Here is an 18,315-nt window from a genome sequence, read left to right on the forward strand (position 1 = left end):
TATTTGTCGTATATCCAGAAAGTTGATTGATTTGCTTTATTTTACTTCGCTTTTTGTGCCACTTTTAGCCAATTTGCGAAGAAGGGAATAAGTGATGATATGATGAAATTGATGAATGGACACTCACAAACATCCGCGGCCAAGCCGGAATTCGAACCCGGGACCCCTTGGCGTCGTAGCGCGATGTGCTAACCACTCCCCCACGGTGGCCGGCCCCAGAAAGTTGAAAGTGAATGAAATTTCTATGGTGTGTTTTGTATGGTCATTATCAATAGTAAGTCTGTCATATTATTCAACTAAATAATGTCTTTGGAAAAGAAAAAACAACATATAATTAATGTATTTTATTTTACATAAGACCTATGCCTAAAAGTATTTTTGTATATGATGACACAGAACTATCTTATGTTGTGACTTCTTTGGGTCTGACTGTAATATATATATATATATATATATATATATATATATATATATATATATATGTAATTGGTGATAAAATAACGCAGTAAAGTATTAAGTAAATATATTTTATCCCCCTACTTACAAATCATGAAAGGAGCCAAATTCGAAATTAAGTTGAACGGACGTTCAAAATGTTTAAAAATAGCACTATTTCCATCAAGTATTTTTTACCATTGACCCTCAGAAATATCTCAAACTGACAATGAACGTTCATTGAACTTATTTATGATCGACAGCTAAAAAGTCATTAATTTGCGTTACTGGTTGATAATCCACCACCAGATAGAATTTACACAATATTTACCTAAAAACTTTGAGTAAAGTCACCTTCCCCCTAAAAAAATCCCTTGGTAATGGACTTTCGTGTTCTCACAAAAAAAAAGTTATAATTTGGCACAATTTTTCTTTTGCAGACAAACCTTTTGTAAAGGTGTACTTGAGTCTGTGTAACCAGCCCTTCCCATTCGTGAACAATATACTGGAGAAATCCCCCGTTCTTCACTGTTGTCATTGCACTACAACCCCATCGTGATTTAGTATTAGGATATAGCGTAGTGAAGAACTGTTTACAAGCATCGCCCAAACCATTGATTCCCCCCAAAAGCTTTCCCTGAATTCTTTTTTCTTTTCCTAGCTCTCAGCATGCGGTTTTCTTGGAAGACCGGCCGATTGTGAAAGAAAAAAGGGCCAAGGAGGGGGGGGGGGCGGGGTTGAGCGCGAGCGGTACAGAGGGGGAAACGGCTAGCGCGACCAGCTTAGAAACGTCAAAGTTAGAATTTACATACATTGCTCTGTACGTCGACGAACTACAGACATTCTAAAGAAAATTATGTAAGATCAGTTTCATTTCTTTGCTGTAGAAGAACAGTAGAAGCTTTCTTGTTCTTTAAAATGTTGATTTAAGTTATTACATATAATTGGCGATCAAGTGAATTTTACGAAATTGAGATAAGGAAAACTACGTAATAAATAATGTATTTAAAAAAGGGCTTAACGACATAACAAATTTCATATTTGATCTTTAACTCAGTAAAATTTAAATGCCACACACTTGACTGTTCGAGCACAGAAGGTCGACGCAAGAACCTATTTTTTAGGTATCGTCACCAGCGGTGATACGGGCTCTTAAACCCGAAGCTTTATGGCTGCAGCAACGCAAGCCTCCCATAAGAGCAAGATCAATCCAATCTTTTCCATCCTTACCGATTTCCTTTAGGTCCATCTCAACGTTATCCCTCCATCTTCATCCTGGCCTTCCTACAGGTCTCTTACTATCAGGTTTCAAAACAAGAATCCTGTAAACTCTTCTCCCATTCGTGCCAGATTGGGACTGGTGTTTTTTTTTAAAAAAAATCTCTCATCCACAGATTTCCCACACACTATAATGACCTCCCATCAAGTGTTGGCATATTTCCCTCGGAGTATGTCCTTCGGTCTCTTATTTTTTGTTAATTTGGTAATCATTTTTGTGTTGTTTTACTCCATTCGTTGTTGACAATTTCAATTTGAAATGGCCATATCTGTGCTGTATCTGGAATTTTCTCAATAAATAAATATCTGATATGCTTGATCTATATTTCAGTAGGGTGTCATTTGGGTAGGAGGGATGAGGATAGCATTTTTTGTTAATTTCTTCAATGAGGGTTTTAAAAATTTGTTTGGATATGAGGAATTCAAGACTGTTATTATTTTTGTACGCTTTTTGAAGGAACATGAGTTCAGATCATAGGCAGCCAGTGCTATTCCACTGTTGCCAAAACTAACTTCTAGCGGAAGGAAAAAACAGAATTCGTTGTGTCCAATATTCAACTTTTTTTTCTTACATAATGCATACACAGTATCTATGTGTACAGTGAAATAATATGGTGAATATTTGAACACAGGATTATAATACGAGCATATCATGAAGGGTCATTGTCAGGGTTGGGATGTTTTTAAACAACTTGTTTTAAACCTTTAGAACACATGGCTTTGATTTTTCACAAATGTATAAAACATTTAAACATTTTTTTTCAGACTTATTTAAAACACATTTTAATACTTGATTTTTGATAGTTGGTGTTTATTTGCGTGTTTTGTAACTATGCCTTTTCATTCAATGCGTGTCATTCTGTTTACTCTGCATAGAAATCTAATCTGTTCTGTGGCTGAAAATGTATGAATTAACAAAGAAACATATCGTGATGTCACGTTTAAAACACCTGGCTATGTTCTTTCTTACAGGTGTTTAAATATTTTAAAAATTTAATACTACATTGATGAAAAGAAAACGTTTTGTTCCTCACTTAATACATTGCAAAATGTACACATTGTTGTTGTTAATGTCAATATTTAGTTGCATTGACGATAAAATGTCGTATTAAAGAAAAAAGACAGAGTAGCTACCACGTGGACTCAGTGGGGCCTGGCAACTGTGGATTAGTTGAAACTTTTTGAACAGCCTACGTACGAAATTTTAACATAAATGTTGTGTATTTGAAGAAGTTAGTCAAGCGTTTACTTTATAACAGAAACACAGTCCATCCTTGGATGATTAACAGATTCCTTATTAATCATTATTCTTAGAAAATAAGTCTTCTTGGCATTATGTTTTAAACGTTTTATTAGTTTGAAATGTGTTTTTCCGTTCTTGTTTAAAACAAAAGAAAACTGTTTGTTTTGTTTCTTTTTTTTTAAAAAAAAATTTTTTTCCAACCCTGGCCATTGTGTATATTGAGACGAATTTAACACCCATTATTTTCGCATGCAAGGGACACAGTGATAGATACCTACATTATCCTTACTTCTACCTGTATGTTATTTGATTATCTCATATTATAATATACTTGAAGTTAAAAACTAATTGCCTCCCCGATGGCGCAGTGGTAGCGTCGTCGCCTTGTAATCAAGGGGTCCCGGGTTCGATACCCGGTGGAGGCACAAGTGGTTCGGATCCCACTTTAAACTGTAGGTCCAGTCCCGATTAGCCTTACTGTGCATAAAGTGGACTTAAAACACCAAATCAACCAATCAATCAAAACTAATTGCTTATCTTCGTTCGTATAATAAAAACTCTCCCCTCGCGGACATTTTTGGTGGGTGGATTTTTTTACTGCAAGACTTCGTGTGGGACGAAATTCCCTCTGCCCCCTCAGGATTTCGCAGTATTATAACTACTGATCTAATGTTCTCTATTACTCAATTGTTTTTACCCTAGTAGCCCTTCACCTAACTTCAGAGTCAGAACTAAGGGTTAAGAGAAGAAAAAGAATTACCTCTGTAGTTGGGATGGTTGATGGTGTAGTTGCTGGAGTCTCCATGGTAGTGGACGGCCGCGAACCTCCTCCTGGCCCCCTGTCGCCTTCTGATCCTTCTTGGGATGCTGGACCTCACCTGGACCACGTTGGACCTCGTCTCCGGCGCCTGGTAGACCCTCACCAACACCTCCTCGCTGCTGGTGGGTGGCGGTGCGGTGGTGGTCCTCGGGTAGGAAGGCCTGGCGTGGTCCTGCCCCTGGGAGGTCTTTGTCTGCTTCACCCTGGATTTCCTCTCGATCATCGGCGCCTCCGACGTGGCTGGGGGCTTCCCCTTGCTCCTCTGGTACACCACCTGGTCGGCGAACTGAGGCCCGGAGCTCTCCCTCCACTTCTTGCGCCTCTGCTTCGAGGACCAGAGGGGGCTCACCCGGTGGTACTCCTTGATGGGGTTCTCCGTGGTCTCCCAGCTGACGTCAGGACTGCGCGGGTCGTCGTTGCCTGACGACACGAGGGACTCGTACAGCCTGAGGCCTTCGCTGGAGCGGTTCTGCAGGACGCCGTAGCTGGCGTCGATGACCGGGACTCCATCCGGGGTCTCTTCGATGTGGCGCCGGGTCCTCTTGCCCTCTTCTCCGATGTAGTCGTCGTACTCTTCGTACTCTGAGTAATCGTCGTCTTCGTCATAGTTGTTATCCGAGTCCTCTTCCTCCACGTCTTCCTTCACGATCTTCTCTTCTCGAACCTGCGGAAGAAAAGAATTCATTTATTTGTTTTATTTACCTAAAGTTTCAGGCACACTAACAGCAGCAAGACTACAAAAAACAAGACAATACAAGATGATTACACGATTCTTAACAATTGTCGGAAACTCTGTTCTGGCAAGAATATATCAACATTTTGAGGCAGATGTTTATTATACGAGCTCAATTTTTTTTTTTTAAAAAAAAGGCCGATTATTTATAAAAAGTAACTGGCAACAGTGATCGGATCGCGCCTGCCCAGTAACATCAACTGCCGCAGAGGCGTCTCGTGAACGCTTGCGGGGCATGCTGCGCATGCGTCTATTGTGGGGAAAAAGGACAGCTTGCTCTGCTGCGACATTAATGAGCATTTCTACATTCTAATTTCTTCATATAGGAGAAGTATTTATTTTATACGAGAGCGCTGAACAAAGCTTATATTACATTTCTTGGATCTGAAGTGACGCATGCGTCAATTCTGGGAAAATAATTATTACTTTCTTTCACTTCAGATCCAATAAATGTAATATAAGCTTACCAGCTTAGTGATCTGTCTACTCGTATAAAATAAATACTTCTCCTATATGAAGAAATTAGAATGTAGAAACGCTCATTAATGTCGTCGCAGAGCAAGCTGTTCTTTTTCCCACAATTGACGCATGCGCAGCAAGCACCGCATGCGTTCACGAGACGCCTCCAACTGGTCCATTGGCGAACCAGCAGTCATATTTTGGTTAGTCAGCTGTTGATTATGCTGTAAGTTATTTATTTACCAAAAGTTCCATATACAGTACTTAATGACCATTTTATTCTGAAACAGTAATAGCAGCAAAACAACAACAAAACAAGATATTACAAAAAGGCACAGAAAAAAATTAAAGTTACATGATTCTTAAAAGCGAGAGGTAGGTGGCAGCACGATAGTCATGTCCTCATTTTTTTGTTCTCACATTTAAAACAATTTGATGCTTTACATGCTGCTATTGACTTAAATTACAAATTGAATCATTTCACGGCGCCCCAGGGAACCACAGGACACACTTTGGTAAGCACTGTTCAATGGTGATCTGCGCGACCAATGACAAGAGCTTTCTTTTTTCCCGCCCGACCACTGCAAGCTCTTGAACGCTGATTTGTCACCAGCGTCTTACTTCTAAATGATGGTCATGGATGGCTACAAGACTACTTCTCTCTCTTATTCTCGTTATCTATTTTACTCCCTCTTATTTTTCCTTTATTTGTCGCCTTCTTTCTTCCTCCATCTCTATTTCTCTCCCTACCTTTCTTTTTAATTTTCTCCCTTCTTTCATAAGTTTTGTCTACTTCTTCCTCTCTCTTCTCCTAATCTTCCTCTCTTTCCCTTTTTCTTTTCTCTTTTCTTCCGCCTCTTTTTCCTTCTCTGTCCCTTTTCCCTCTTTTTTAGTCCTCCCTTTATTTATCTTTTTTTACTTCTTTATATTATTTATTCTCTCTCTCTTCTTTTAGTTCACGTTCTTTTGTTTCCCTCTCCCCTTCTTTTATCTTCTTATTTCTTCCTCTCTTTGTTTTGTCCCTTTCTTTTCTCTCTGTTTTTAGTCCTACTTTTTCTCTCCCCTCTCTTTCTCTCTCTCTTTGTTTTCTGCCTTCCTCTACTCTTTTTATATATCTCTCTTCTTTTTCTTTCTTTTTCTGTCTACTCTTTCATCCTGTGTCTCTTTTCTCTTCCTTTCTCCCTCTCTCGTTCTTTCTTTATCCCTTTACATGTTTCATTCTTGTCCTATAAATCAGCGATTCTCAAAGTAAAAGGTGGCCCACGTAAAAGTAGCCTGGCTGGGTAATACCAGAGACGAGCTAATAATTGTATGTGTAACTCTCTGTTATGTAAGTAGACATAGAAATCTGTGCACAAGCAATACACGTACTCATTCATGTTTTAATTTAATTGTTCATAAACATTGTTAGTTGCTCATGGATCTGTCAAATGGTTAGCTGTTCTGGTAAACAAGTCGCGTCGAGAATTCCGTGCAGCAGCGAATTGTGATAGTGGAAGAATATGTGCTGACGGTATCCAGGAACAAAACCACCTACGAAATAATACTGTTATTATGCTTCCTGCCTACGAATGTGTATAATGTCGTACACAGTCATCTCTATTTTTATAATTAAAGTCTTAGTTGAGTATGATGTACTGGTCTGCTGAGAATTCACATATCCTGCACGCTGAGCACCAAGACGCCCCTTCATGACTAAAAATTGGTGTTTGGTGTGCAGTTTCAGGAACACGTATAGTGGCTCCAGTGTTCTTTCAATCAACAGTGAATAGTGCAGTTTATCGTGGCTTCTTGCAAACGTTTTACGAGGAAATGAAACCAGAAGAAAGACTATACTCCAACAAGATGGAGCCACATGCCACACTTCGAACGAATCCCTGGCACTGGTGCATGAACTGTTTACAGAAGAGTGGGATTGTGGCCCCCTCGTCTCCCGGATTTGTTCTACCGTGATTTTTATCTCTGGGGATGCTTAAAGCAGAAGGTGTATGCAAGTAACCCCCATGCCCTGGCTGAACTGCAGCAAGACGTTACCAACACCATCCGGAGCATCACCCTTGAAGACGTTGTGTCAGCCAATATGCTGCGACGTGCGCAGAAGTGTCTCGACGTTAACGGGGGCCACTTTCAGCATCTCATGTAACATGCAGGTAAGCCAGTGTTCACATTTTCCTACTCTTTCGTGCCTTTCTTTCGGACGGTATCCGGTACAACCACGCCGGTCTACTTTTATGTGGCCACTCTTATTGTACCCTTTAGTCGCGACTAAACGTCTAATGCCCCCCCCCGCCCATAGGATTTCTTCTAGTGGCGGGTTTTGGTTTGGGAAATTTTCTTGGTTGCCTCAGTGGTGCGGCGTGGTGATATGTTGGAGGCGTGTATTTGCAATAGAACAAAATGGTATTCGGGCTGTATGCGGAAAGATGGTAAGCAAATAAACATTGGAATCCTACATTTATTATTTTATTGGGTGTTCCTACGTTTACAGTCTTTATGATTAGATACAAAAATACAAACGTGAAACACACGTATGCTAAGAAGTATACAAACAACTTAATTTCACATATTTTTCCAGAGTTATTTAAAAAAGTAAAGAAGAAGAATTAGTTGCTAAAGCCGCCACGCACAATTTTGGAGTTTTTATAGTAAATCCTCAGTGTTTCTAGTGAGAAGGATCTGCCTAGGGGTACACGTACCACAGTTTGAGAATCACTGCTATAAATGATTGGACTATTTCAACCGCAGGCGCAGTGATTAGCACAGCGCCCAACGATACCACGAGTCTCGGGTTCGAATCCCGGCCTGAGCATGGCTGTTCTTCGTGAGTGTTCCTTTATCAGTTTCATCACACCACCCATCTTCATCTTCGCGATTAACGAAAAGTGGCAGAAATGCGAAGTATAATGATCCAAATGAATGAATGAATCAATGTTTTGATCTCAGCTGTTGATAAGTGCAGAGAAGTAACAGCTGTTTTCGTTACATGTTACATGAGAAACTGAGCCTGGATTACAAAAAGTAACAGTTAGATACTTTTAAGCAATTTCAACACTGTTCACATGTAGCCTGACGAGTGACGATACAGCTCACCGCTCAGGAGAAGATCCCATCCCTGCCGGAATTCAAGTGACGTAGCTTGAGTTGCTGTTTAAAGTCCACTTTATGCACAGTAAGGCTAATCGGGACTGGACCTACAGTTTAAAGTGGGATCCTCAACATCTCACACAAACCACTTACGCATGCGCGCGCACACACGCACACCAACACTACACTGTCTCTTGACAGTACGAGCGATACTATCACCGGCCCTTTGTCATGGCAAAGAAATGTCATTTTGTACCTTCTGATCCAATTATAGTACCAGTTTCAATTTTCCATATGTTTTGTGGTATAGCATGGTGGTGTATCATATATATTTTTGAGATTTTCAAAGTCAAAGGTCAAGATCACGTGACAATATTTTCTTTTTATCCAAGTGTAGGCTTGTTACATATCATTGGAAAGCTTGTTCAATTCTCTGTGCAATAAATAAACTTTATTTTAACTTCCTAGAGCAAATAGATGCATAGCTAAATGTGTCCACTTTCCGTCAAGTTTGACCTCGAATAATTTTACAATTACAAGACACGTGGGACTCATAATTGACTACGGTCGACGAAGTTTCAACTCCTTATTTCATGAAAATTTGAGATGGTCGGGTTGAAAATTCGATATACCTAACTGTGTTGTTGATTTGACAGTTGACTTTGGACATTATAAGTGAAATTGCGAGATTTGGGGATTCATAAAATTTGAGCCCCTAGGTTATCCTTTGTTTGGGCCCCTTTCGACAGTATTATTATTATTATTATTATTATTATTACCAGTTTTGTTATCATGGTATTTCACTTGCACTAATTGCATGCTCTGTACATGCTTTTCTTTTTCATTTTTCACTTTCGTTTATGAACACCACTTGTACTATACATTTCGCCACACATTAATACCCCACACGCAACAAAGGGAAAGAAACCGACACCACATTACGGTAGACACACTGGCCGCTAACTGAGAAAGAAGAGCATTGATTTCAACCGTCAACATCCCTCAACTTGACTTTCAGTTGTTTCTCTTTAAAATGTCTACATTCGTTTATTGGAGGAACAATTGTTTGTATTGTGGCCTCTGAAAATAAGGTTATGATTATGGAAATGATTTTAAGGTGCAAAATTATGGTCGGGAAAGGGAAAATAAGGTTCTGAAAATGTTTTCAAAAAGATGCAAAAAAAAAAAAGTGCTGATAAAATGCCTTTATTCAATTCTCTCTTTCTCTGCGCCTTCTGTGTATATATAATGCGCGGACCGCGTAGAGAACTGTGTTTCTGCCGAATAGGTTTTGTTAAAGTTTGTGTTTTCTCTCGCGGGTTTTGCTATATTATCTTGGGAACTATTGGAGCTGCAATGATTATATTATACCATTATATCTATAGCTCTCGTTCTCATCTACAAAATCAGATTATAGGATTTTATGTATCTGCTCAAGAAGAGTGAAAATCGTTTATTTTTCTGTCCAATTTTTTAACAAAACATGAAAGAAACGAAAGGAAAAAGGTGCTGAAGCATCAAAGAGGGAGTAAAAAGGGGATAAATGTGCTAATCTCACGAAAAGATGCAACAAAGTGTATTCATTTTATTTGATTTCATGCCCTATAATACATATCTCAAACGATCTGAATGAAAACAGTTATATATTTGGAAAGGCGCTGCACCTTAAAATCCTCTCCCTGGTTATGCTGTTATTTAAAGGCTAGAAACTACTTCCTTATTTCATGAAATAATAATTCATTCATTCCTTTATTTGGAACCTAACAGCTTTTATGCCGTTTTTTGTCCATAACCATACACATATAAAATGTACATAATTGTTTCACACTAAAATTATCAGTCCTTCTCCCTATTTTACAGATATTAGATTTTTTTTTAAAAAAAGAACACTTTGCCTTTTGCAATTGTATGTTACACTTCCTTAAAAATGATAACAAACTATAACCAATCCGCGCATCTGGATTAACAACTAAACTTAACAATTTTGTTGGAAACTGAACCTTTAGATTATTTAAAGTTTTATACAAGATATTTCTCTCTCTATTATATTTTGAGCATTCCAGTATTATATGTTGTGCATCTGCACTTTCCCAGCCACATTCACATTTCTTATTGTTCGTTATTCCAATTTTGGATAAATGTTGCCTAGTACACAAATGGCCCGTTCTCAGTCTATTAATTAATACAATTACATTTCTTGTAGCACTTACATGATGAAACCATGGTTTTTGTGTTTTGAATTCAGCAAATGGTCTGTATGATTCTCCAACTGTTGTAAGTTCATTTCAACACCAATCAAACCATTCATTCAGAATTTTCTTCTTTACTCTAGGGAGAATATCCGTATAGTATAATGATAAGTTCGTAATATTTGGAAGACGCACTGCTTTCTTTGCACATACATCCACATGAGAATTACCTGTAATATTGCTATGAGCTTTAACCCAAGAAAACTCAATGGTTCTTCCAGATTCTTGTAATGTTTGAACTAATTGTATCCAATTTATAATATAAGGGGATAATTTGTAAAGACTCTTGTAAGAAGATTTAAGAGCCTGTAATACACATTGCGAGTCAGTAAGTATTAAGAACTTTCGTAAATTTAATTTTTGGACATATATTAAAGCTTGGTAAATTGCGTAAGATTCTGCTGTAAATATTGAACCGTCTTGTGGAAGCCGAAATAATAGGTCTGTTTTATGTTGTGCACATCCAGCTCCTGACTCACTTTTAGATCCATCTGTGTATATGAAATAAAAACTTGGCCATTGAGTAAAATATTCCGATATGTGCGAATAACGAGGGAAATGAATATTATCCAGAGACTGTTGAGGATAATCTAATGAAAAAACAGGCCGTGAACGCATCTGTAGAACATCCTGGTATTCTTGACAAAACGAATTATACAATTCTATCCACATAGCAGCTTTTCTGTTTGTTATTTTTCCTGTTTCATGTGAGTGTATCATATTTGTTAGTACATTGTTGAAATAATAATAAGTAAGTGAAAGGACTTGACATGCCAAGCTATTACCATAGTATTAGAGAATTTTAATTGTCGATTGTATTTGCCAATTCTGCCCGTTCAGCGTCTCATTTTTGTGCGGCCCCTGGACTTGCAGCCTAGGAAAGCCTAGTGGCAAATCCCTCCTGGATGTAACAGAGTGTTATTTCTTCAAAGAGGATACGAGGCGTTACTCACGGATTAATATGAACCATGTCGAACTTTTTATCTTTACTGTTTACACGCAACGAATCCAGTATGTATGAGAACATATCTGACAACAGACCAAAATGACAACAGAAGGAAAACGGATGACAAACTCGCTCACCTCTGCTGCCGCGTGAAGTAAATCACGTGAAAGTTGACACCTCTGCCACCGAAAGTGCCGACGGCAGGGCAGTGTTGTCAAACCGCAAGCTCAGAAAAGAGCTAAGTTGTATGGCTAATACGACTCTCAAGGAGCCACATTTACGATTGATTGATTTGGTGTTTTAAGTCCACTTTATGCACAGTAAGGCTAATCGGGACTGGACCTACAGTTTAAAGTGGGATCCGAACCACTGTGCCATGTGCCTCCACCGGGTATCGAACCTGGGACCCCTTGATTACAAGGCGACGATGCTACCACTGCGCCATCGGGGAGGCACACCCACATTTACGAAGTCGCGTTAAACTTTACATGGTAATATTAGGTATCAAAAGGGAACGGTGCTAGGGGGAGGGGGTTGATATTAAAATTAGCTTTCAAGTCATCACAATTTATCCTTATGCTTGAATCACACGAGACGAGATTTCCTACTGGATTTTCCAGTTGGACTTGGACTTGTTGCCTGGTAATGGCTCAGCTGTTAGTTTTCGCTGCCTCCCACGCAGCGGCGGCGCCAGGATTAATCACCTAGGGGTTCTCAGGGGGTGCGGAATGAAATTTAGGGGATGCGATGTTGAAATTAAAAATGAAACACGCATGTTTCGGCCACTAAATCAAGTACTAATCAATTTTTAGTAGGCAGCTATCATAAAATGCCAATGAAACTGAGGAATACTAGGCACTCGCTTCATTTTTGCTTCATTTTAGCACAACAACGACATTATTTGGATATTTGAAAGGAACCGCTTGTTCAAGGGAGGCCATTGATATACATGGGCGACCGGATGATTTTTCCACACATCACTTCAATACCTAACATTCGGTACTCAATGTGGCGGCGTGACATAATATGACACTGTAACTGTTAGTGAATTCCGTTGAACATAGATTTTGAAGAAGCACCCCTTCAAATTAGCCAAAAAGTGGCACAAAATGCGAAGTAAAATAAAGCAAATCCATCAATTAAAGAAGAAAGGATAAGGAAAGGCATCGGAACTAGTGACTTGAAAGTGAGTCCTCGTTTTTCTGGTGTTAAACAAATATTGTGCACAAATACATTGTAGCAACACTTCTCACTATTATTATTTTCATTATTTTTTATTATCACTGTTATCATCATCATCATCAATATTATTATTATTTAATCTATTTCTAGGAATGTGTTTTAGTCTTCTTGTTTGTTGTTTAGTATTACTGTGCTTCCAAGTGTTTATTGCAATATGTCATAAATTATATCTTTGTATAAAAATTTAAATAAATCCATCTCGCATCAAGTCTGTGGACCCAAAGTGTCAATTTTTCCTTACACTTGCTAATCTTACACATTTGTATTGATTTAGGGATCAAAAAGCGAGCTCCAAATTTTTGCAGTTCTTTTCGGCATACTGGATCACTGTGCATTGTTTCCAAGGGGGAAATTTGATTTACGTTGCAAAATCATGTAGCAATTTAAGCCAAGAGATTACTGTTGTTTTGATATCGTTATATAGATGCACACCTACAATAAACGAATTTTATTTTGAGCCGCACCTGCAGATCTGGTTGCAAAAGAACTGAGTTGGCAACAGTGCGCATGAAGTAAATCACGTGAAAGTTGACAAGAACATGCACCTCTGCCACCAAAAGCACCACCTTGCCATTGGAAGGAAACGAATCGTCCACCACTAGGTCAATGCTAGCAAGATCTCCTCCGCCCGATGACGTGAAGAATGTGGGTCACTGGCATCTCGATGGCTCTCCCGCGCTTTTTACGGTCACTTCTCGCACCGTACGTGACGTAATTGTTATTTACGCCTTTTTGCGGTTTCCATCCATAGTTCTATCTTTGGCGAAGTTGCTCTCGTCACCTTCACCTCTAACCACTCGAAGGAAGGAGGCGCCACGAGTTGGCTCAAGGTCAAGCATGATCTGGTATCACTGAGAAGATTATTAACTCCCTGACAAGGTGGTCCCGTTATTCACTTTGTTTCGCTCTATTCGCGATTAAAATTACCACCTGAGCATAGGCGCCGACTCCATGGGGCTTGGGGGGCTCGAGCCCCCCCTCCCCAATGTTAACGATGTGGGGGCAGAGCCCCCCAAATAATTTTGCTTAAGAGGATCTAATGTATTATTTTGCTTCTCTTGTAAAGTTTACTCTGAATTGTGCCACATGAACTTAACTTTAAATACACATTTGAAATGTTATAGACCATCAACTTTGAAGGGGGAGGGGCTGAGACCGCTAAACCATCAACTTTGGGGAGGGGCTATGACCAGAGACAGCAAAACACATGACTTATTACTACATACTAAGTATATAATTATGAGTATTGTTAACATTTTTACTAAAAAGAGTTTCAAAAGAAGATGGGCATGAACTAGGAGAGTGGATGGGACGTTTGGGTTACAAATGGCTCTCACATGACATTCAGAACGAGATAATTGATATATTAGAGAGATCTGTTTTGCGCTCCGTGGTAGCAGATATTAAAAGTCGGGAATATTTGCTATTATGGTTGACGAAACTTGTGACATATCCATCCGTGAACAATTGACATTTTGCATTCGAACTGCAAATAAAAATTTTAATATTTTTGAGGAATTCATGGGCTTTTACGAGATTCCGAACACTGAGGCCAAAACTTAAAAAAAGGGGAGGGAGTGAGTCATTCATTAATTTTTTTCAGTGATCAGAGCCCCCCCAATAATTCTGACAAGTCGGCGCCCCTGCATCTGAGCGTTAGTACAGTGCCTTGAATCGCCTCCAATATGGCCGCTCTATGTAGGATACATCTTTGTTTACATTCAGTAGTAGTACGTAATAGCAGCGTGATGTCATTGCTGGGATGGAAGAAACGTTTAAATTATGCGATATATTTAAATATTGCGAATGCTATGTGAACTGCAGGAACTATAACAAAGGTGAAGCTGTGCTGAGAGCGAAGTATTTAATTATGATAGGCAAAAATAAGACGGAAAACGCAAACGAAACTAATGCATACGCACTGGTTCTTCAAAGCAGCGCTGTTTCATCTGCACCTCGGTTGTAACGGTCTCTCAGAAATGATTTGAAAATAAAGCAATTCACCTGTATTGCAAAGCTTGGGTAGGAGAAAAATGTAAACATGCCGTTGTAATTCTTTTCCCAAAGAGGCAGGCTGGTTTAATAGCAACACAGGATAATAATAACAACAATTTCATTGAGGCTATCTTCAGTCTTCACTGAAAATTAACTTACTGCATGAAACAGCAACATTAGAATGTCAATTTCCTTTTTCTGACTTACCTTTACGATTACAGACATTAATTAATTCTCAAACTATTTTCATCTTCGCACTTAATCGACTTGCATCTGTTCCAAATTACATACATACTACATCGTTTTTGAAGAAAAATGTATTCATAAAGAACAATTTAAAACTTACTTTAATTGTAATAAAATCATCTTTCGGAAAATAAAGTGGACAGACTCGTGCGTTCCTCGTAATTTCCTTGCCGCGTTTCAGTTATGCCAATCAGTTCTGTTTTCCCTGGTTTATTTACAAATTTCATTTTTTTGATTCTACGGGATGGAAAACACATGTAAGCTTTTCACTTGTCCTGACCACAAAATGATTTAGAGCAAAAATCTGAACAGTAGACGTTACTTTTTCGCATGCTCCCCATGCTTTGAACGGCTTCAACACAGCGAAGCGCAGCGAAGTGTCCTACGTGGAGTGGTTCCCGAAAATCTCACCAGATGGCATATCGGATAATTTTAATCGCGAATACTCTAAGGTTTCGCTGCACTGGCTGGACGTTTCCCTCGCTTTTTGGCCCGCTTGACGAAAGCATTTATCCGTGTAAAGTGAAAGAGGATAGAATCGGTTCCATTTCCGTAGCATAACCAATCAGAAGCTAGCTCCAGGTCACGAGTGCAGATGTAATTGGGGGGGTCTTCCTCTCCGCACAACAGTTTTGCTACCTTGTGTTCTGACGTCAGACGAGGAATGCCTACGAGGTTAGGTTAGGCCTGTTAGGTTAGGTTCCATTAGCATAAATACAATGAAAAATTATTAAGAGAACTAAACATAGCTAGCCTAACCTAACATCGTAGGCATTTAGCCTAAAATTAAAATGCTTTCTCCCGCAACGTCAGAACACAAGGTTGATAAGTGAGACCCATGTAATGCCGGCCAGGTTTGGCAAAATTTGTGTTTTTTTTTAAAAAAAGAAACAAATACTTTTTGTTTTAAACATGCTTTAAATATTTTAAACAAGAACAGAGAAAAACATGCTTTAAACAAATAAAACGTTTAAAACAATGCCATGAAAACTTATTTTCTAAGAATAATGATTAATAAGGAATAGACTGTGTTCCTATTATAAAGTAAATGCTTGACTAACTTCTCAAAATAACTATCTTTTGTTAATGTTAAATCTCGCATGTAGGCTCTTCAAGAAGCTTCAACTAATCCACAGTTGCCAAGCTCCACTGAGTCCACGTTTTTTTAATAAGACACTTTATCGTCAATGCAACTAAATATTGACATTAACAACAATGTGCACATTTTGCAGTGTGTTAAGTGAGGAACAAAACGGTTTCATCCATGTAGTATTCAATTTCAAAAATATTTTAAACACCTGTAAAAAAACATAGGCAGGTGTTTTAAACGTGATCCACGGGTATTTATCATCATATGTTTCTTTGTTAATTCAATACACATTTTCAGCAACTGAACAGATTTCTATGTTTCTCTGCACAGTGACACGCATTGAATGCAAAAGTATAGTTACAAAACAAGTAAATAAACCCAAACTATCAAACATCAAGTATCAAAATGTTTTAAACAAGCCAAAAAAATGTTTAAAATTCTTTGTTTTAAACGTTTTAAAGTTTTGTGAAAAAACAAAGCCATGTGTTTTAAACATGCCAACACTGATGGCGGCCGAGTGAGATGTAAAGAGTGTATCACTTCACATTTTCAAAAGCCTATAACTACTCAACCGAGAGTTGATTGATTTGGTGCTTTAAGTCCACTTTATACACAGTAAGGCTAATCGGGACTGGACCTACAGTTTAAAGTGGGATCCGAGCCATGTGCCTCCACGGGTATCGAACCCGGGACCCCTTGATTACAAGTCGATGACGATACCACTGCGCCATCGGGGAGGCCCCTATTCAACCGAGAGGAATAACGTTTCCTATGAAAATATGTTAGGTACAAATCAATGGCACTGCTTAAATACATACTCTCTAGCGTACACAGTACTCGCATGGAAGAATAAATTAGTTGTTTCAATTGCAAATATCGGGCACTGGACCATGGACAGAAATATCTCAATATGCAGGTGAGATTGATGGTTACTTAACGTCACAAAAAAATGTGTACAACAGTCAGGCGCGGCTCGTGCATTATTTTCCTGGGGGTTCACCGAAGTCATATGACACATATTCAGTTTCCGCAAATAGACTTTCTTCGGGAAACAAAGGGATGGGGCGGGGGGGCTTAAAAGATTGGTACATAATTTTTTCATAGAATGAGGTTTCATAGTGGAGGTGTGCGTATAAATTTAGCACTAAAACTAAGTACAATAAATTGTGCATCTATGAAAGAAATTTGGGGTTTTATGGACATCATGGACGTCCTCAGGATTTGTTCCAGGGATGGGAAGCAAGATCATTTTTTTCTAGGGGGGAAAAACGAGGCACATTTTTCCTTGTAATAGTACTGTTCTCTCAAAAAACACTCCTTCAGTCCCTGCAACGTCTTTATAATAATCATCAAAAATTACTGTGACCGAAATGAAATTATATGTGTGTAATAAATAGTTTTAGGTTGACATTAATTTTCCAGGCGGGTGTGGCCCCTTTTCCCCTTCCGGACGTCCATGCCTGCAATTATAAAACGACTAATCACAATGGTCCTACAATTATTAAAGGGAAATGGCAACCAATGGCATGTGCGTACTAGAAACCTGAGACCCTTTCATTGGAATGCTACAGCTTTTTTTTTCTTTCTTCAAATTTGGAGTTGGTCGACCAGCACACGCTTTATCTCTAATTTTCTTTCAACAGACGAGAACGTATGTTTCCGTTAATTGAATGCATTTTAGCGGTCATTTCTTACCTGCGCAGACAGCAACACCTACACTGCATCAAATGACGTAACATCCTTTGGAGCATCTTCTCATCCTTCTCTGCCACAATTTTGCAATTATGCCAAGAAGTTCGGCACAAAAATGAATCAACAGAGAAGATTGAATATGTAACGAATGCGCTTCAAACTTGAACCTCACAGGGCAACACTGGAAGGGAGGAACCAGCTGGGTCTCACTCGCAGCGAGGACGGTGCCTTCTGGCTTCTGCTGCTGCTTCTGAGAGAGCACGAACTGCGCATGACCGTTGGTTGGAGATCGAGGTTTCTCAGTATCCTTTGCCATATATTTTGTCCATATAGCTACCCCCAGCTTCTGCCTGCCGCCCGAACCTTCCCTATGGCAAGAGCTCTCCTGTGGGGGTTCAGCTGAGGGTCTGCACGAGGGCGGCCGACTCGCGGTTTCTCTTTCTCAGCAAAAGAATTTGCCGTGTTACGGACACAAATACATGACTTCTTGTGTAGAAATTTTAGCGAAAAATTGTCAAAAGGTAAAGACATGTTTATTGTCCATTCTCGAGGTAAATGCCGTATATTACTGGGGGTTCACTGATCCTGTGCGCTATAAGGCCAACCGCGCCTGGTACAACTTTAATTTGATTACACGATAATGAAAACCGCGCAACTCGTATGCCTTTCGTGCTGTATACATTATCCAGCGTTCATTACAAATGTTTACCGCTTTATAGTTAGGGTGACCATAATATTTTGACCCAAAAACGGGACATCCCAAGGAGATGTTTACCCCCTCACCTCCCAAAAGATCGGATAGG

At 39.2% G+C, this 18,315-nt stretch overlaps 1 protein-coding gene across 1 annotated transcript in view; it reads right to left on the reverse strand.

The window, feature by feature from the left end:
* Nucleotides 1–18,315, reverse strand: part of egr (TNF superfamily member 12 eiger) — a 122,183-nt gene that overhangs the window by 12,390 nt on the left and 91,478 nt on the right. Inside the window, exon 2 of the mRNA XM_083115785.1 lies at nt 3,717–4,440. Within this exon, the coding sequence (XP_082971911.1) occupies nt 3,717–4,440 (724 nt within the window). The remainder of the gene's footprint in view (nt 1–3,716; nt 4,441–18,315) is intronic.

Source organism: Lepisma saccharinum (assembly GCF_977018435.1).
Source record: "Lepisma saccharinum chromosome 12 unlocalized genomic scaffold, izLepSacc3.1 SUPER_12_unloc_1, whole genome shotgun sequence".
In the NCBI taxonomy this organism is placed as follows: Eukaryota; Metazoa; Arthropoda; class Insecta; order Zygentoma; family Lepismatidae; genus Lepisma; species Lepisma saccharinum.